This window comes from Carcharodon carcharias, chromosome 26 (genome assembly GCF_017639515.1).
Source record: "Carcharodon carcharias isolate sCarCar2 chromosome 26, sCarCar2.pri, whole genome shotgun sequence".
In the NCBI taxonomy this organism is placed as follows: domain Eukaryota; kingdom Metazoa; phylum Chordata; class Chondrichthyes; order Lamniformes; family Lamnidae; genus Carcharodon; species Carcharodon carcharias.
Genome location: NC_054492.1, coordinates 28,486,424 through 28,507,096, shown reverse-complemented (window position 1 = coordinate 28,507,096; position 20,673 = coordinate 28,486,424). Strand labels below are relative to the sequence as shown.

Below are 20,673 nucleotides of genomic sequence, written 5' to 3'. Positions count from 1 at the left end.
AAGGGAATTGCCCAGGAAGTTCCAACTTCCAATGGGCAATCCCCTTGCTCCCCAGGACCCTCCACAAATATCTCCAACTCTGAGTTGGAGTCGGAGACGTGGGGTAGTTCCTTAGTACTTACCTGAATTGTTACATAGGAAATTATAGGCAGTAAAACATCTAGTCTAACATTTAGGTAACTACGCAAATGACCCCTTGACTACCCACCTGACCCCTGACTACCCCATGACTGGACCCAACCCCCTCCAACCTGACTCAACTACCCCTCCCCCACCCCCCCCGACTACCATTCCGCCTAGCTGGCTACTCCCTGGCCTGACTACCCCCACACCCAACTACCCACTCACCCACCTACCTCCTTACCTACCTCACCCACATGCCCATCTCACCCAAATACCCTCTACCCACTCACCCACCTATCTACCTCACCCACCTACCCCACCAACATACCTGCTTACCCACCTCACCACCTAACCATTCACTCACCCATTTGCTCGCGCATTCATCAACATTCAAACTGGACCGTTAAACTTACCACATGGCAACCAGAGCTGTAAAAAGAGGGTGTTTTTTTGTCTTCCCACGACTCTACTGCACGCCTGATAGACGCTAGGCTGCTGATTTCTGAGAAAGCTGGGCACAGAAGACCCCGGTAGAAAAGCGCAGCAACATCGGGTCGGAAGAATTTTTAAGTGTAGCAGAATCCGACCATCATTGCTGCTGCTCGGAAGATTCGGGCCCATGAGGGTTAAAAAAACTGAAAGATACAGGCTAGAACAAAATCCCAATGAGCTGTATCTGACTGGTGGAAGGGGTGGATACAATATTTTGTATCTGATTGCCAGGAGTACCAAAGAGTTGGATTTGCTTGGTAGAAGGAGTGGATCCAAAGAGTTGGATTTGATTGGTAGAAGGAGCAGATCCAAAGAGTTGGATTTGATTGGTAGAAGGAGTAGATCTAAAGAGTTGGATTTGATTGGCAGAAGGAGTAGATCCAAAGAGCTGGATTTGATTGGTAGAAGGAGTAGATCCAAAGAGTTGGATTTGATTGGTAGAAGGAGTAGATCCAAAGAGCTGGATTTGATTGGTAGAAGGAGTAGATCCAAAGAGTTGGATTTGATTGGTAGAAGGAGTAGATCCAAAGAGTTGGATTTGATTGGTAGAAGGAGCAGATCCAAAGAGCTGGATTTAAATTGAGAGTGAAGCTTCTGCGATTCTCAGGCACTTCAGATTATTAAATTATTGACCCAGTTTCTTGATTTTCAGTTTTCTAAGCATGGTGTGTGATTCTTCCTGTATTTTGAGAAGAGTTTCAGCTGGCATATTTAATGAACTGACTTCATTGTGACAGGGATTCCAGTCCCGAACGTTACGACTTGAAATCAGTCGATGAGCTGGAGGCAAATGGAGGTCTCGATCCTTCATTTAACTTCACATTTAAGGTAAGATCCTTTCTGTTTATTTTTTCTTATTGCCAGATTGTTTCTCTCTGCATTTGCATCCCATGCTCCCTGGAAGGCTGGAGTGTAGTTCCACTGGTGCTGGAAGCTCATGCCAGTGATAATCATCCAAGTATGCAATGGTGGCAGCATCACATTCAAGTCAGGTCTTGTCACATATGTCCATACATTCAGCCATGGCTCAGTGGATAGCACACTCACCTCTAAGTTATAAGGTTCTTTGTACTCACTCTAGGACTTGATTGCAACAATTGCAGCTGACACTCCAGTGTGGTAAGCGGGAGTGCTGCACTATGGGAGATGCTGTCTTTCAGGTGAGATGTTAAACCAAGGCCTGATCTGCCTGCTCAGGTGGATGTAAGAGATCCCATGGAACTCTTTTGAAGAAGAGCAGGGAAGTTCTCCATGGTATCCTCAGGCCAAACACATTGCTGTTTGTGGGAGTTTGCTGTGTGCACATTGGCTGCTGCGTTTTCTACATTATAACAATGACTGCACTTGAAAAAGCACTTCACTGTCCGTAAAGCGTTTTGAGATATCTGGTGTCATGAAAAGTGCTATATAATTGCAGGTCCTTTTTTATCTCACGTGCAAATTCTAGCAGGAATCATTTGACAATGATCGGGAGGAGAAGCATCAGCCTGGGCCCGAGGGAACTGAGACCAAACAGCCCAAATTGGGGATTGTATCCAGGATCTTCCGATGTGGTCCATATTCCAATAAAACCACCTTATTTCCAGACTTTTGCAAGTAAACTGTTTCCAGGAAGAGATTATGACTCTGGGTACTGTAGCTTAGTGGTTACATTACTGGATTAGTAATCAGGGCCTGGTCTAATAATTCAGGGAATGTGAGTTCAAATCTTTCCTTGGGTAGTTTGAGAATTTGAATTGTTACAAAAAAAGCCGTCAATAAACAGCCAGTATCAGTCAATTGACAATGAGCTGTTAGATTGTCTTGAAGCCCAACTGATTCAATGATACCCTTTAGGGAAGGAATCCTATTCGTACCTGGCCTGGCCTTTATGTGACTCCAGTCCCACACCGACACTGTTGACTCCTAGCTGAAGACCCAGGCAAAGAATTGTTGTTGAGGTGTTGAGATGGTCTCAATACCTGAGAATGGAGGCGGCGGAAGAGTTTGTTAGACCAGGTGTTTCCAGCTAAGAAGGATCAAGGTAGCAGAGATCATGGAAGCACTGGCCATTATTGAGGAGAGAGGGAGCCTGTGACAGAAGTTGGAGACAATAAAGCAAATTCATCAGTTCCTTTTGGTGCTAATGGGGGTAGCAAGCTAAAGGAAGTCCAGTTTAGAGGGAAGGCTACAGATAGCACAGTAGTTGCAATTCAATAGTTCATGCTCTCTTCAGGTAGACACAGGATTGATGAATTTAGCCTTAGACACTGTCTTAATCATTAACTCTATTAAACCAACTGTGGGAGCCTTGTGTGCAAGAAGTGGAACTTTTACAAAAGGTTAGAGCTGCAAAGTGGAATAGATTGCTATCTGCGTGGCTGTGAGTTTATAAGGGTTAGTCATTGCACTGTCAGAAGTTTCTAACACACAGGCCCAGGACGCAGCCTCTAAAACTGACCACAGTAAGAACAGGAGGAGGCCATTTAGCCCCTCGAGGTTGTTCCGTCATTCAATTAGATCCTGACTGACTTGTGACCCAGCTCCGTACCCACATTTGCCCCATATCCCTTAATATCTTGAGCAAATAAAAACCTATCAATCTCAAATTTTAAAATTAACAATTAATCTAAAATCAATTGCCAATTATGGGGGAAAGTTGTAAATTTCACTGTCCTTTGTATGAAGATGTGTTTCTTAATTTCACTCTTGAAAGGCCTGACTCTAATCTTTAGACTATGGGCCAGAACTTCTGTGGATTGGTAATCACCATCAGATTGCCACTCTCTTTTTTACTTACCTTAGTCTGTGGGTCAGGGGTTAGGGTGGTTGGGCCACCCTCTTTGGGGTCATGGTCAGGTGGTCAGGGAGGGGGGTAGCCAAGGGGTGTGGTGGGCGGAGGGTAGTTGGGGGTGTGTGTGTAGTCAGGAGTGGGGGGAGGTTCAGGAGGATAGTCAAGGGGTTGGGGTAGTCAGGGGTGGGAAGGGTAATTGGAGGGTTGGGAGGGTAGTGAGGGGAGGGGTGGAGAGGGTGGTCAGGAGTTGGGGGAGGTCCAGAGGGTGGTCAGGGGGATGGGGTACAATCTGTACTATAGTTACATAGGAGTTAGAAGTGATTTTAATCCTTCTAACTTTTCCTGGGTAACTATTCTGCTAAAGGAGTCAGAACCATCCGAAGTCCCTGATTTAAATCACTGTATTGGATGGTTCCAAGTGCAAGGTAATTGCCTATTGGAATTTTCAACTTTCTGGGAAATTCCTCCTCAGTCCTTGCATGGAGTCTTCCAGAGGGTCTCCCAGTGGACCTCTGGGGTATGAAGACCCCCACCCGTGGAATGGAAGTTCTGGGCCTATGTCCTTTAGTCCTTTCCTGTCAACGAGCAAAAACAGTTTCTCTCTGTCAACCCTATCTGTTCCCTTTAATATCCTGGAAATTTCAATCAAATCACCCCTTAACCATCTAGATGCCAGGGAATACAACCCTAGTTTGTTTCCTCTCCCCTCGTAACTTAACTCTTGAAGTCCAGATAATATCCTGATGAGTCTACTCCCTCCAAGGTCATTATATCTTTCCTAACGTGTTACTATCCAGAACTGCTCACAGTGGCTCCTGGTGTGGTCTAACCAGGACTTTGTGTAAGCTGAAGCAGTACCTCGAGCCCCTTGTACTCTGGTGCTCTGTGTATAATGGCCAGCATTCCATATCCTTTTTGAATATTTTCTGTACCTGTTCATGACATTTTAATAATCTGTGCACCTAGACCCTCCAAGTCTCTTTGGATCACTACTATTTAGCAGAGAAACTGCAGACACCTGCTAGATCAGCATAATGCACTGTGATACAATTTGCTCTATTATTCACACAATGTGTAAATATTCAACAGACCTCTCTCTTCACACATTGTACTGCACACTTGCATTTTAACGTGAGAGGGTGGAGGCAGGTGGTGCAGGGGAGCCCCAGGTATAATTGGTGTCCAGGGCCCCAGGAAGTCTTAAACTGTGTCTGTGGCAGTGATATGCCAGAGAATCTGTATGGAGATTCCAGCCAGGGTTTGTGTGAGTTAATCCTGGCACAGTATCCTGAGCAACCTGTATGGAAACACAGACAATACATGTTGAGGAATCTGTATGGAATTTCCAACAAAGTTGCCCTTTCCAGAAATTCTGGCAGCATATCCCTAAGGAACCAGAATGGAATTTCCACACTATATCCCAAGGAGCCTGCATGGAAATTCTGGCAAAGTCCTCTCTGCTGCTTTGATGGAAACAGAAGGGGGACTACAGAGATTGGAATGGATTCTGGAGTCTAAAGATTCCATCTGGTATTAACATGCCCTTCAGATCAACTTTCATATTTTTATCTTCAGAATATGAAACTTTAAAAGTCAAATTGTATTTCTTAATCATTGTAATTAAATATTCCTTTATGGGTCAAATAAGATAAAGTAGGGGGCAGCTGGAGACAACTGGTACATGAATGGGATTTAATGAATTCAAACCAGGTGCAGCACATAAACTCAAAGTTCCACAAAGATTGTACTCAGATAACCTGGGTCTAAGTGCAGATTTACTGTCAAATTTGTTCTGTAATCCTCATTCAGCTCTGCACCTACTGATGTTCTGAATGCATAGACTTCCTCAGTGGCTGATTAACATGAGAGAGTAGGACTTGCATTCCATTCACAACTTTCACAACCTCAGGTCATCCCAAAGGACCAAGAGCCCAATGAAGTACTTTTAAAGTGTAATCACTGTTGTAATGTAGGAAACATGGCAGCCAATTTGAGCACAGCAAGCTCCCGCAAACAGCAAAATGGTAATGACCAGATTTGGTCATTTGTGGTGTTAGTTAAGGGATAAATATTGGTCAGGATACCAGGAAGAATTCCCCTGCTCTTCTCCAAAATCGTGCCATTGGATCTTTGGCGTGCACCAGATGGGCCTCTGTTTAACATCTCAGCCAGAAGACGGCACCTCAGACAGTGCAGCACTCCTTCATTACTGCACTGGAGCATCAGCCTAGGCTATGTTTTCTATTCATTCATAGGTCTTTGCTGGTAAGGCCAACGTTTTTTTCCCATCCCTAGTTGCCCTAGAGAAAGGTTGTGCTTAGGTATGTTGATAGACGGCTATAGCAAATTATCACATCCTCAGGAGGTGCGAAAGCACTGCAAAACCATGTAGATTCATTACGGTTCAGAAGGAGGTTGTTCGGCCCATCCAGTCCATGTAATGCACCATAGAAAAGCAGCAACCAATAGCAATAGTGAGATCCTACAAACATACAAATGAATCCTTAATCTGTTTTTAGTCTCTGCTATTCTTCAGTGTAGTACTCATGGGATTCTTTACACCTGCAGGTAAAAGTGACACACACTCAGAGCACAGGCTCAACTGGGGCATGAACCCATAAATCTTCCAACTCCAATTTAAGAATGTTGCAAACGAAGCCAAGTTGGAGTATACCCTCAAAAATACTCTCATACTAAGTTATATAGACTAGGGTTAGCCCAGGGTCAATGCTCAATCTATATGGGGATAGCTGCTCTCAGCCTTGTTGCCACTGAAAGAGATAAAATTGGTACGATTGCCCCAGATTAGGAAAGAGAAGATGGATTTAAGAGACTGTGCGATGTATTTTTGAATAAGTGAGAAGGTGAGTTTGTCAATGAAAATCGGATGAGTTTATTGAGCTTATTGGCCACTTCCTGTTTCTATAACCTCTCATGTTTTCATCTCGGTTTAATCGCAGCTTCAGAATCTGGGGCAATTCACTGTTGGCCACTTGCTGGTCAAAGTGACCATTCCGACACTGACCAAAGGCAACAACCTCCTCTTGGTCCTGACCAACAACTCCACCAGTCCGGTGAGTACAAAAAGCAGAGGTGCCGAGCCCAAAGGGGTTCCTGAGAGTGACAGTACAATAATAAGAGGGGCCCTAATGGTGACATCTCTCTCTACAAGATGGATCCCACTAGTGACATTCCATCTATGGGAATGGTGCTGATGGTAGCACTCCTTTCAAAGTTTGGGGTCTTGATGGTAATACACTGAGAGGGAGAATAGGCTTCCTGGTGATGAGACTTGCTCCATGAGAATGGTCCTGATAGCAACCTAATATTTACAGCAAAGAAAAAGGCCCTTCAGCCCAATGGATCTGTGTTGTGCCGCTTTCTGTGAATGAGGCTGGTGCCGATGGTTAAATGCCCTTTCTAGGAGAGAGATCCTGATAGTGACACTCTCCTCTATAAATGTTATTCAGATGATATATTCTTCCTTTAATGTGGTGTGTTTTACATTTTATCTGCCAGTATCCTGCAATAAGATTCAACATTCTTATGTGTTGATAATGTTAAAGCTTTATTTTTCTTTTTCTTGCCAATTCTGCTCCTTGTTTCCTGAAGGGATTGATTCAATGTGGTACACTTCCTCTGAGAATAATAGACCACTGGCTATTATTTCAATCTGAGCAGTGAGTGTCAGCATGCCATTCAGCAACTGGGGCCTCACAGTCTCACGGCCCTGATCTCAACTGACATCCAAATGCCCAACTGAGTCATTAACTACTGACCAGGAGGAGGAATCTTGGTGACAATCCACTTCCTAAACTGAGTATTTTGCAAACTGTTTTCACTGGGTGGTGCAGTGTGTCCTGCCTTTTCACCTCATGTTCAAACCTTGCCCAGGATGGTGAGCTGTGATTGGTCGTGTGCGAACCAGGTTGAGATGTTCTCAACCCAGTTGACAATAGCCAATGGCACAAAAACTGTTCAGGAGCTTCCTAGTAACTCCTATAAGCAGATGGTGACCCTGACAACAGTTTGGGTTCAGGAAGGTAAAAAAAGACTGGCATTAGCCTTGGTGGAGCAGACTCGATGGGCCGAATGGCCTAATTTCTGCTCCTATGTCTTATGGCATTCTGTCTACACAGGATTTAAAACATAGAAACAGGTCATTTGGCCCATCAGATCTATGTTGGTATTAATGCTGCACCTAAATCTCCTCCATCTTACTATATCTGATCCTATCAGCATATCTTCCCATTCCTTTCTCTCTTGTGTACTCATCTAGCTTCCCATCTGTACTGATTTGCCTCAGCCATTTGTGACCCATTCTCTGGTCTCCTCTTTCTGATCGCCTCCACTTTAGTGCTTCTCTGCCTGCTATTAAAACACCTCCTCAGACTCAAACGTGTTTCGCACATCTCTTCTAAACTTCTTAACTGTAGCACTCGATGGTCAACCTCTCCAACCTGAATGATTTTGCCACTATACAATGGATTGTTATTACTGGCGATGACAGTGTTTTGACACTTGCACTCCTTTATGTATTTACGTTGCTGCTGTGTCCGATGCTTTGCAGAAAGATGGGATCCAGTGCAGTGTGACCGGTCACTCAGAAATGCAGCAGTGGCAGCCTCCCATAGAAGCAGTTTTCGCAGAAGATCTGAGACACTATGAGAAGCTGGTAACAAGGCTTTGTTGTTTCGTGAAATCAGAACTTTAATGTGAATAAGAAGCTGTTTGAAGTCGGAAGCTTTGATCTCAGCCAGGGTCCTTCATCTATTCATAAAGAGGAACATTCTGCAAACAATTTCTTTTCTAATCCTTCTGCCGTGTATTTCCTTTGTTCAGGTTATCTTGCCCCACACTCCAACTCCTCTCCCGGAGGCACTGACCCTTGTTGGGGGGGTCCCCATCCTTGCCCTCCAGCCATCGCCCACATGCCTATTACTAGCGTTTTCTCCCAGTGTCATCCCACCATTGCAATCTCATGCCAACACAACCCGCCCTCCAGCAGGGATCAGGAGCACTGGCCAACATCCCACCCCTGGGTGCTGAGGACAGTTGAAATGACCCCTCAATGAGAACAGTTAATTAATGATAGACAAGGACCTGGAAGATAGCTACAGAATTAAGCATAGGGTGTGACATTTCTTTGTGGAATATTCTGTCTGATAGCTCTCCTCGGAAGCATCTGTGCATGTTTTGCTACATTAGTGGCACTGTGTAAGTATAATGGTTGTTGTAGTCTAGGAATGCTTAGTACGTTCATCTGAAATTCCTCCCTCCACCTCTTTAACATAGGCGATAATCCTGATAAAATGTTATCCCACAGGGTGATATCAGCATTTTCAAGAATTTTTCAAGAATAAGAATTTTCAGGGAAAGGAATTTATGAGCAGCCAGAAACAGAATTGTTACAGCACAGAAGGAGGCCATTCAGCCCGTCATGTCTGCACCAGCTATCTGAATGAGTAACGCACCTAGTCCCATTCCCCTACCTTCTCCTCGTAACCCTGCATGTGCCCTGCTGCCAAACACTTCTTGATTTATCAGTTGCACCTTCTCACCATATCCTTTGGTCATTTGTCTCACCAGGAACACATTTAATTGCATCTTGAATCCACTCCTGCTGGCTGTTTCTCCCTCCATTCCCCCTCTAATGACGTTCACTGGTAACTTACTGAATTAATCTATTACCCTTTATCGTGTAAAATGTTCCATCTGTCTGCCCTTCAACCTCCTAATTTGCTAATGTATATCCAATAATGATATAGGGATCCTTCACTCCAGTGAGCAATCCAAACAGGGACAGGGACAAACTGAGTCAGAAACCTTTAATTATAACCAATAGTCTGTGAGCGACCATACAATGCCTCAGCATAAACCACACCCCACAATTCTGCACCATGGAGGGGGTCAAGCAATAATTCAAGAGTAAGCAGTGAAATTCTTTTGCTAAGATCCTGCAATAAAACTCCACTAATCATGTTGCTAGAATTAGCTTTAAGTCTCAAACCACAGATTATTGAGAAGAAAACTCAACCAGGGATCCTGCCTGTTTGCTGTGCAGCCAAAGAAGCAGCTAGGATGTTGTTTAGATACAGCATGTTGTTATGGTCTGGAATGTGCTGCCTGCTCGGGTGGTGGAAGCAGATTCACAAGTAATTTTCAAAAGGGAATTGGACAAATACTTGAAAAGGAAAAAAAAATGAGGCTATGGGTAAACGGCAGAGGAGATGGGGGATGGGGGGCGGGGGGCTAGTTGATTAGATCTTTCAAAGAGCTGGCACAGGTAGGACAGGCCAAATGGCCTCCTTCTGTGCTGGAGGAGTTCAGAATTCTATGACACTTTTCAAAGCGTGCGTATGTGTGAGTTTGTGTGTGTAATTGTGTGTGTGTGTGTGTGTGTCTGTGTTTCAGGGGTGTGGGTGTGGGTTGTTGGGTGAGGGTGTGGGTGTTTGCATATGTGTGTGTGTGGCTGAGTGGGTGTGCGCATGTGTTTGTGGGTGTGCGTATGTGTTTGTGGGTATGTGGCTTGGTGGGTGTGTGTGTGTGGGGCTGGGTATGTGTGTGTGTGTGCCTGTTTGGGTGTGTGTGTGTGTGGTTGGGTGTGGGTGTGTGTGTGCCTGTGTGGGTGTGTGTGTGCCTGTGTGGGTGTGTGTGTGCCTGTTTGGGTGTGTGTGTGTGTTTGGGTGTGTGTGTGTGGTTGGGTGTGTGTGTCTGTGGCTGGGTGGGTGTGTGTGGTTGGGTGTGTGTGTGCATGTGTGGAGTTCAATTAAGGATGGTGGTGGTGATGTCTTGCAAGGCTGAACATCTGACTCGACAGATGAAGGATGTCTGGTTGGCCATAGTAACTAGCAGTTATCCTGTTTCCTCTGGAATTGCACCCGGACATGAGTCAGTGACCTTCAGGAGCTCAGAAAGGGATATAAAATGGAAGGGGAGAGAAGCCAAAAATAAAAACCTGGGATGAGACAAGATCATTCACCAAAAAAAAAAGCTCTCTCTCTTTTTCTCCTTGTAAATAAATTTATAATGAATTCGTGCCAGAATCATAACCAGTATCCAAAAGTCTGTAATCAGTTTGAGCTGTCTCAATTTCCTGTTAATAAATGATCTTCAAAGTCTGGATCTGGAGACTACTTATTGCCACTCCACCTCTAGTCTCTATTGATGCATTTCCTACATTCTATGTTAACTTGGTAAGTTTTAACCTTGAGTACTTGTTATCTGACAGGATGCCAGCAACTCTAAGTTCACCCTCCTAATGTGTGATGTGAAGAATTTTAAAACTAGTGAAGAATATACCATTCACATCTCTGGAAGACTCTTGACTGATTCACTGATGGCAGTAAGTGCATGATCTACCTCCATAATAAATGAAGTGAGCTCTTTAAGTCTCTATACAGTCCAGATTCATCCAAAACTTAAATCAGTTTTAAAGATTATCTTCTTCACGCTCTTCGATTAGAAACATCTTCTTTTGTAATAGGTAATATCTGTCCCACTTGCCTGTGTTCGCTCTGGCTCATTGGCAAAGCTTTGTCACATCTGATTCAGAAGGATAGGGGTTCTAAGAGACATGACCACAAGATACAGACTGATGCTCCCAATGTAGTGCTGATGGAGGGCTGCACTGCTGGAGGTGCCATCCTTTGGATAAGACATGAAATTGAGGCCCCTTTTGCACTCTCAGATAGAAATAAAAGATCTCACAGCACCATTTGGAAAAAGAGCAGGAGAGTTCTCTCTGGTATCTTGCTCAATTCCCCAACTGGCGTCACGAATAAAATAGATTAGCTGGTTGCTGTTTGTGGGATCTTGCTGTGCACAAAATGGCTGCCATTTTTCCCACATTACAGCAATTACCTCAATTCTCAAATGAATTAGTTGTCTTGTCTTAGACAGCCCCTTGGGGGTCGAGGATGACTTGCTTCCACGCTGGTTCAGTGGGTTCCGAGCTGACTACTAAGTCCAATGTGTGATCTGCAGACCCCACCACATGTGGGGCAGGTGGTGTTTGAAGGGTCGGGTAGGTGAGATGTGCACTCTCTCCAGCTTTATCTTTGCATGTTCCCAATGAAATTTCTCGACACATTCGCTGCCTTCCTGAATGAACCTTCTCCATTTTGATCGATCACAAGCCAGGGTATTTGAAAGAGTACTTGAGGATTAGGATTTCAAACCCAAGCCCAGGGTCATGGTTTACCAGATAGCAGTGATGCCCCATGCTCTTAGATGTTTTGGAGACTTGGACACCTCAAAGGACTGGAGAATTGCCACCAGTGCTGCCTTCGCAAGATCCTCCAAATCCTGTGGAGAGAAAGGTGGTTCAACAGAAGCATCTTCTCCCAAACCAACATGCCCAGCATTGAGGTGCTAATCACTTAAAAAAAGCTTCACTGTGGGGGACATGTCATTCATATGCCTGACATCAGGTTCCTGAAGCAACTAATAAAAGCAAAATACTGTGGATGCTGGAAATCTGAAACAAAAACAAAAATAGCTGGAAAAACTCAGCAGGTCTGACAGCATCTGCGGAGAGGAACACAGTTAACGTTTCGAGTCTGCATGACTCTTCATCAGATGAAGAGTCATACGAACTCGAAACGGTAACTGTGTTCCTCTCCGCAGATGCTGTCAGACCTGCTGAGCTTTTCCAGCTATTTTTGTTTTTGTTCCTGAAGCAAATGCTCGACTCGAACTCCGTCATGGAAGGAGATTCCCAGGAGGAAGGTGGAAACATTTTAGGGATGTCCTCAAAGAGCCCCTGAATAGGGAAAACATCCCCAACTTGTGACCAATCAAAATGGGAGAAGAGGAAATGAGTTGTGAAGTGCTTTAGGGTGCCCTGAGATGGGGGAAAGTGGTATATAAATGAAAGTATTTCCTTTACACATACCTGAGTGGGCAGAGAGTGGGCCTCAGTTTAACATTTCATTCCAAAGGCAACACCACAGATGTTGCAGTATTCCCTCGGTGAAGTCAGCTTGGATTTGGTGCTCATGTCTCAGGATTGGGTCTCAAACCCTGTGGCAGGGGAGTTACCAATTGAACTGACAAGATCTGAACCTTCACCCTGCTTTCTAAATATCAAAACATAAAATCATTGGGGTTTCACGCAGAATCTTCAGGCAATCTAATTTCAGGATGAGTTGCAGAGGGGTTAACGAAGTCTGGGTTTCATTTACAATTCCAAATGCCTTCAGCATTGCTTCATCCCAAATGAGACAACACGACATACAATTTCTTTGAAAGTGAGGTATCATTATTGCTGTTTAAGAAAAACAGGCTTCATGATAAAAGCCACAATCCTGAAATATCATCAAAACTGATAGGGAAACCGCTTTAAGTTCAGTTTACATCTGCAACACTGAAGCTAAAATCAGTGGAATTTATCAAATTAACTCAATATGAGCTTTCCTTCCTTACTCAGGGAACAATAGCTTTAAACAGGATAAATATTAAATATTATATTTAAGGGGCTGCCTGGAATTGTCAGCCTGCAAGATGGTACAGATGATGAGTTATTAAAACACGTGCATTGACCAAGTCTTCTTTGTGACCTTCTGCTGTCTTCAGTGTGAGAGTCAGGCAATTCTTTTTCCAGCTCCTCCCTCATACTTTTTCAAAAGCATATTGGAAACGTACTTGAAGGGGAAAACACACATCTTGTGGACGAGGAGCTAGGGGGTGTGGAGGGGACAGGGTGAGGAGCTGGGGGAGGGGGGAGGGGGAGGAGCCAGGGGAGGGTGAGGAGCTGGGGGAGGGGAGAGGGTGAGGAGCCGGGGGAGGGTGAGGAGCCGGGGGAGGGTGAGGAGCCGGGGGAGGGTGAGGAGCCGGGGGAGGGTGAGGAGCCGGGGGAGGGTGAGGAGCCGGGGGAGGGGAGAGGGTGAGGAGCCGGGGGAGGGGGGAGGGTGAGGAGCTAGGGGAGTGGGAGGGGGAGGGGGAGGGGGAGGAGCTAGGGGGAGGGGAAGGGGGAGGGGGAGGGGCCGGGGAGAAGGGAGGGTGAGGAGCCAGGGGAGGGGGGAGGGGGAGGGGAGAGGGGGAGGGGAGAGGGGGAGGAGCCAGGGGAGGGGGAGGGGGAGGAGCTAGGGGGAGGGGAGAGGGGGAGGAGCTAGGGGGAGGGGAGAGGGGGAGGAGCCAGGGGAGGGGGGAGGGTGAGGAGCTAGGGGGAGGGGAGAGGGGGAGGAGCCGGGGGAGGGGGGAGGGTGAGGAACTAGGGGGAGGGGAGAGGGGGAGGAGCTAGGGGGAGGGGAGAGGGGGAGGAGCCGGGGGAGGGGGGAGGGTGAGGAGGAGCAGAATGAAAACTGGCCTCATTTTCTTTCCAATGTTGAATTTTTCTGTGTTGTTTTATTTTCAGCTCAAGTTTAAGTCACTGCTCCTCATAACCACAGCAACAATTGACATTCGGGAGCCCAATGCCATGTTTATAAAGAAGGAAGCAAGGAGCCGGCAGGTGAGTGAATCAGCTTTCTCTCTACAAACACTCATGGAAAACGTGTAGCGAGGTCCTGGTCTCGGCCTGGACTCTCGAGGTGTGGAGCTGACCAATATTCGGCTGCTCCTCAGCAACAGGAGGGAGGGGAACGGCCCGAGGTTCATCTCATAGCCACAGCGGAGGTTGCCAACCTGCCAGGAATGTCCTGGAGTCTCCAGTAATTGAACTTTAATCATCAGGACAACTCAGGAGGAAAATCATAGGGGGGCAATTCAAAACCATTGTTTCTCTTTCAACATTTTGGTTTATTAGTCATAAAAAGTGATATTTGATTGACAGGCAAGGACTTTTTGTTGGGTTTGTTTGCTTTCCAATTGGCCTGGGAAGGTGAGGATGGACATGTTACATGACCGATGATGGTAGCAAGGGGGCAGGGCAATTGGAGGGAGGCAGTCATGTGACAAAACCTCCAGGAATGCAGGGTTGGCAACCCAATGCAAGAAACTGGATGTAGGTTAATACTTGGATGGAAAGATTTTGCAGGGGTATGGGGAAAGAGCAGGGGGAATAGGACTAATTGGATAATTCTACCAAAGGAACAGCACAGATATGATGGGCTCAAAGAACGATGAGAAGATATAAGGAATGGGAATCGTTGGCCAATATTGTGCCTAGCCACAAAGAGTGGCAGGTTCCGCTGTCAGTGTGGGCTTAGCTGATCTCAGAATGAAGAACAATATTCGCTTGCCTCCAGGGTTTTTTATTTCATTCATTCATGGGATGTGGACTTCTCTGGCTGGGCCAGCATTTATTGCCCATCCCTAGTTGCCCTCAAGAAGGTGGTGTTGAGCTGCCTTCTTGAGCCACTGCAGTCTATGTGGTGTAGATACACCCACAGTGCTGTTAGGAAGGAAGTTCCAGGATTTTGACCTAGGACAATGAAGGAACAGCAATATATTTCCAAGTCAGGATGGTAAGTGACTTGGAGGAGAACTCCCAGGTGCTGGTGTTCCATCTATCTGCTGCCCTTGTCCTTCTAGATGGTAGTGGTCGTTGGTTTGGAAGGTGCTGTTTAAGGAGCCTTGGTGAATTCGTGCAGTGCATCTTGTAGATGGTACACACTGCTACCACTGTGTGTCGGTGGTAGAGGGAGTGAACTGTTGATGACCCCTTCCATTACTTCACTAATGATCAAGAGTAGACTGATAGGGCGGTAATTGGCTGGGTTGGATTTGTTCTGCTTTTTGTGTACAGGACATACCTGGGCAATTTTCCACACAGCCGGGTAGATGCCAGTGTTGTGGCTGTGCTGGAACAGCCTGGCTAGAGGCACGGCAAGGTCTGGAGCACAGGTCTTCGGCTGGAATATTGTCAGGGCCCACAGCCTTTGCAGTACCCAGTGTCTTCAGCTATTTTCTTGATATCACGTGGAGTGAATAGGATTCGCTGAAGACTGGCATCTGTGATGCTGGGGGCCTCCGGGTCCATCTCCTCTGCCTCCGTTTGCTAACTGCTGAGCCCCATGTTCATCATTCTCGCTGCGAAAGGGCAGTGAGAGTACAATGGCGCAGGAAAGGAAAAAGAGGGTGCAGTTGAAGCCAAAGTGAGCACCCTGAGTGTTGGCAGGGCGTCCCAGGAAGAGCAGGCGTCAGATACGCAATGGGCAGGCGTGGAGCAGTCACTGGACATTGAACCAACAGATGGGTCTGACCCTAAATTACATCCTAAGGCAGCTGGTAATTTCCCACACCCATTCCGAGGTATTACTTCTGGGAGCACAATTACTCCATCAACAAGTGTGTCACAGGCATTTCCAATCTACCATCTGCCCAGCACCCTCTTCACAATGCGTCCGCCAGAATATGATAAAATGACAACCACATCTGCTGACCTGCACCTTCACTCTCAGTCATATCTTTAATACATCACTTCCATTTGAAAAGGAGACCTGTCTGTAACAATTTTTTGTTTTTTAATATCCTGCCTTTAGGTTAAACAAGTACCTTTCCTCGACTTGCGTTTAGACAAGCCCAAGGAAGGAAATTAAGTTTTAATAATCCATGGAATTCCCAAAGTAATGATATTGCAACTCCCCACACCCCATTTCCAGTATTACTGCCCACTTCCATCTCCATTCTACTGACATGGTTTCAGGTGGTGCAGTGCTGACCTCTAGTGGATATCTCAACATTACCTCAAATGCATGAAATTGGCCTAATCACAGGAAATTAAAGAACGTACATTTCTACAGCACCTTTCACAATCTCGATACATCCCAAAGTGCTTTACAATCAATGAAGTACCTTTTTTTCCTGAAGTGTAGACACTGTTGTAATGTGGGAGATTTCCTTGTGGGAGAGACATGAACTAGGAGACACAGTTGAAAAATAATTCTCCCAATTAAGGTGGAGATGCAGAGAATCTTTTTCTCTCAGAGGGACACGAGTCATTGGAACTCTCATCCCCAGAGACTGAGACAGGGTCATTGAATATTTTTTAAGGTAGAGGTAGATCACCTTACTTGTCCATCAAGAATCTAAAGTTATCAGGTAGGGTGGTATGTGGAGTTGAGGCCACAATCAGGTCAGCTGTGATTTTATTGAATGGTGGAGCAGGCTTGAGGGGCCGAATGGCCTACTCCTGCTTCTAATTTGTATGTTCGTATGTAGGAAATGTGGCAGCCAATTTCCCACAAAAGGCAATATGGTCACTAATGTCCTTCTGGAAGGGAATCTTCCGTCCTTCCCTGGTCTGGCCTACATGTGACTCCAGACTCTTAACTGTTCCCAGTGACTCTTGCATCCCATGAAAGAATGAAAGAAAGGTTATCTAATCAGTCAATTTTCATCTGATCGTTCCAGGATATTAATCCCATTACACCTTTGCTCTGTGTCTCTTGATACTGTTGCTTAACAAAGTCTATTGACCTCAGTATTGGAAGCTCCATTTGACCCCCAGCATCCCCCACCTTTCAGAGACGAAAATTCCTAATTTCTACCAAACTTTATGCAGGACATTTGCTGGCTGATTTCACCCCTGAATAGCCTAGCTCTAATTTAAGATCAGGTCCCCTTGATCTTGATTCTGCCACCAGAGAAATAGTTTCTTAGCATCCAAAAGCAGTGTAAAGTTCCAAACCCCAATCATGTAGTGATTGAAGGATTAGACTTCTCTGGTCAAGTGGAGAGAGCTAGGAACAAGCTTTAGTTCCGCTTGAGGAGCAAAGGGGTACAAGCTGAGAGATAAGCAAGAGAAAATCCTCCAGATAAGGCGGGGCAAGACTGTGAGGAGATATGACAAAAAACAAAGATGAGAATAGGGAAGTCAATGCAGTATGGAAAAGGGAAACCCCCTGTTGATGGAAAGGACAAGATACTGTCATGGAAACCGTCATAATATGCTTGTACCTCTTTTTACAGATTACACTTCAAATGACCAAGCAGTACGAGTCAGAGGTGTCCATCTGGATTATAATCGGAAGTTTGTTAGGAGGGCTTCTTTTGCTTGCACTGCTAACTCTAGCTTTATGGAAGGTAAGTCCAGTATTCTAATGCCACTTGAATATTGAATAATATACCTTTGAGCATTGCAGACAAGTTTATGCATTCAGCCACTAATGGATTTCCAGTGGGGAGGGCAGGGATTGTGACAAAAGCGTACAGACCTGCTGAGTTTTTCCAGGTAATTCTGTTTTTGTTACACATTCAGTATATTACTTCATTACATGTGTAAATGAAAGTTTTATTTGCAGTTGACTGCCTCCAATGAAAATTGAGTGGGTTATATCGAGACCACACATCGTATAGACCAGTGATACCAATAAACCAAAATATCAGGGAGGGCATTGGTGTCACAGGCAGGAGGTGTTCATCTTTGGCAATGCTGAAAGATACTGGGGCTAAAAGAGTTAAATTGTGAGAACAGGTTACATATAAGCTAGACTTATATTCCCTTGAGTTACAGAAGATTAAAGGCAAGTTGATTGAGATGTTTAAGATGGTTAATAGAGTCGATAGAGAGGAAATATTTCCTCTAACGAGGAGACCAGAACAAGGGGCCATAGCTTTCACCTTGGGGCAAAGTGGTTCAGGGTGATATCAGGAAGCACTTCATCACATAAAGGGGAGTGGAAATCTGGAACTCGCTCCCCCAAAAAGTTGTTGAGCTGAGGTCAAATGAAAATTTCAAAAGTAAGATTGCTATTTGATAGGTAAGGGTATTAAGGGTTACAGGACTGAGGGAAGTCAACGGAATGAAGTTACAGATCTGCAGTGATCTAATTCAATGGGGTTTGAGGGACTGAATGGTCAACCCTTTGTAATCAGAAAATTCTCCCCTTGAGTCTCCAGGCAAAGGGCCATTAAACTAAAGACCGCTGTTTATAATGGAGGTGAGCAGGAGAGGGTGGGATAGGCTGAAACTTAAAACATTAATTCTGTGACCTGAACGAGTCCCCTTCAGGTTAACCCTTTCTTGTCACTTCTTTGCCCCACAGCTTGGCTTTTTCCAAAGCGCTTACCGTAAAAGGAAGGAATCCATGGCAGCCAGGAACGGCTCGATCGGACAGACATCGACAAAAGCATAGAAGATTCAAATCTCGGGAGCCGCTAATGTCAAATGTTAAACAAGGGAAGGTGCTAATTCACACAGCAATACTGGACTTAAGCAGGTGGGCACCAATTGGCAACTACTGTACACCGACATCGACCAGCCTCCAGGTTCACCTTCTTATCCGGTCCATTGCTTTTGCTGTTGACACCAGACATTTTAATTGATTTTGTAAGGTGCAGCAAGAGGCTTTAATCCGCAAAGCATCCCTGCCCCCACCCCCCACCCCCCCCACACCCATTGAAAAAAAAATGTTTTAAACAGGGGCACAATGTAGATTAGATTTCTCTGTTTGGAAACTTGAACTTGGGTTGACAGTGTGGCTGTGCTAAACACAAAAAAGGAAACCTTGCCAGAATGCACAGTCACAGTGTAACTACACAGCAGCAGATGAGCCAGTGCCCTTTTTACAGCTGTCAGGAATGAAGCCTGCCCCCTTTAAGCGGTAAATAGGGCCCAAAGCAGGCAGGTGATTTACTTCATAAAACACCAGAAACTTTGCAAAACCTTACTGCATTGTTTAGGAATTACTGGCTGTCCATCATCTTTGTTTATGGGCACGAAGACATGTTTTTAAGAAAATGAGCAGCAATTCTGATGGGATTTGTGGGTTGTAAATGTTTTTTTTGTTATATTGTCCCCCTGCAATCTCTCACCATCGCACACCTTCTTTCAGGTGTGAGGAAGCTGGGGCCTAACAAGTCACATGTTCCTCTTTAGCACACCACACACATTAAACTTTGAGGGGAAAAGCCCAGTCTGGATATTTGTCCCCACAACCCCACTTGTCCCCCTACCTCATACTAAGAAGGAAACTAGATTTATCCATCTGCTAAAACTAACCAAAGGTGATTAATCAACCCCTAATGTCCAGCTTATTAATAAATGCTTCACCTTTGACCAGAAACTGAACTGAGCCAGCCATATAAATACTATGGCTAACAAGCAGGTCAGAAGCTGGGAACTCTTCACAGAGTAACTCGCTTCCTGACTCCCCAAGGCACAAGTCAGGAGTGCAGTAGAAAACTCTCCATTTGCCTGGATGAGTGCAGCTCCAATAACATTCAAGAAGCTTGATGCCATTCAGGACAAAGTAGTCCACTTGATTGGCATCCCATCCACCACCTTAAACATTCATTCCCTCCACCACCGACACAAAGTGGCAGCAGTGTGTACCATCTACAAGATACACTGCAGGGATTCACCAAGGTTCCTTCAACAGCACCTTCAAAATCCACGACCACTACCATCTAGAAGGACAAGGGCAGCAGATAGATAGGAACACCACCACCTGGAAGTTCCTCTCCAAGTCACTCACCATCCTGACTTGGAAATATATTGCTGTCCCTTCACTGTCACTGGATGAACATCCTCAATTTCCTCCCTAACAGCACAGTGAGTGTACCTACACTACACGGACTGCAGTGATTCAAGAAGGCGGCTCACCACCACCTTCTCAAGGGCAATTGGGGAAGGGCAATAAATGCTGGCCCAGCCACTTGTAGAACTACAGCTGATCAAGAAATACTACTTTCAGGAGGGGAGGGGAATAATCAACAAAAAGAAGCCAGCAATTGCACCCTCAATCCTGTGGGTTAGTTAGAAATTGCCCTGGGCAAGAGCTGTCAGTTGGGTATTGCTAAGTATTTACAGCACAGAAGCAGGCCATTCAGCCCAACAAGTCCATTCTGGTGTTTATGCTCCACACGAGCCTCCTCCCAGCTCTCTTCATCTAATCCTATCAACATACCCTTCTATCGCTTTCTCTCATGTGTTTATCTAGCTTTCCAGTTAAAGATATCTATGCTATTCACCTCAATCCCTCCATGTGGGAGTAAATTCCATATTGTCACCACTCTGGGTAATGAAGTTTCTCCTGAATTCCTATTAGGTTTATTAGTGACTATCTTCTATTTATGGCCCCTAGTTCTGGTCTACCCTGCAAGTAGAGACATCACCTTTACATCTACCCGATCAAACCCTTTCATTATTTTAAACCCCTCTATCAGTAAGAGAGGATGTACTAATTTCTCCCACAGATTGACAAAGCCACATCTTAGTTTTTCCCGCACTCAGAAATTATCTTTCAGCTACTTGGAAGCTTCAGCTACATGGATCTTAACAAGTAGATTTATCAGAAAAAGGTTAAAAAAAAACTCCCTGAAAGTTTACATAGGTCAAGGCACCAACTGATGTTGCACTGAGGGAGGTCCCAGGTCAGCTGATTTTAGCTAGGGTTGGG

General features: G+C 45.3%; 1 protein-coding gene across 1 annotated transcript in view; it reads left to right on the top strand.

Moving 5' to 3' along the window:
- itga11a (integrin, alpha 11a) overlaps positions 1-19,348 on the top strand; it is a 119,969-nt gene extending 100,621 nt beyond the window's left edge. The window contains exons 24-30 of the mRNA XM_041174901.1: positions 1,353-1,443; positions 6,349-6,462; positions 7,959-8,063; positions 10,620-10,733; positions 13,746-13,841; positions 17,243-17,356; positions 18,319-19,348. Of these exons, the coding sequence (XP_041030835.1) occupies positions 1,353-1,443; positions 6,349-6,462; positions 7,959-8,063; positions 10,620-10,733; positions 13,746-13,841; positions 17,243-17,356; positions 18,319-18,408 (724 nt within the window). The 3' untranslated portion in view covers positions 18,409-19,348. The remainder of the gene's footprint in view (positions 1-1,352; positions 1,444-6,348; positions 6,463-7,958; positions 8,064-10,619; positions 10,734-13,745; positions 13,842-17,242; positions 17,357-18,318) is intronic.
- The last annotated feature ends 1,325 nt before the right edge of the window (positions 19,349-20,673 follow it).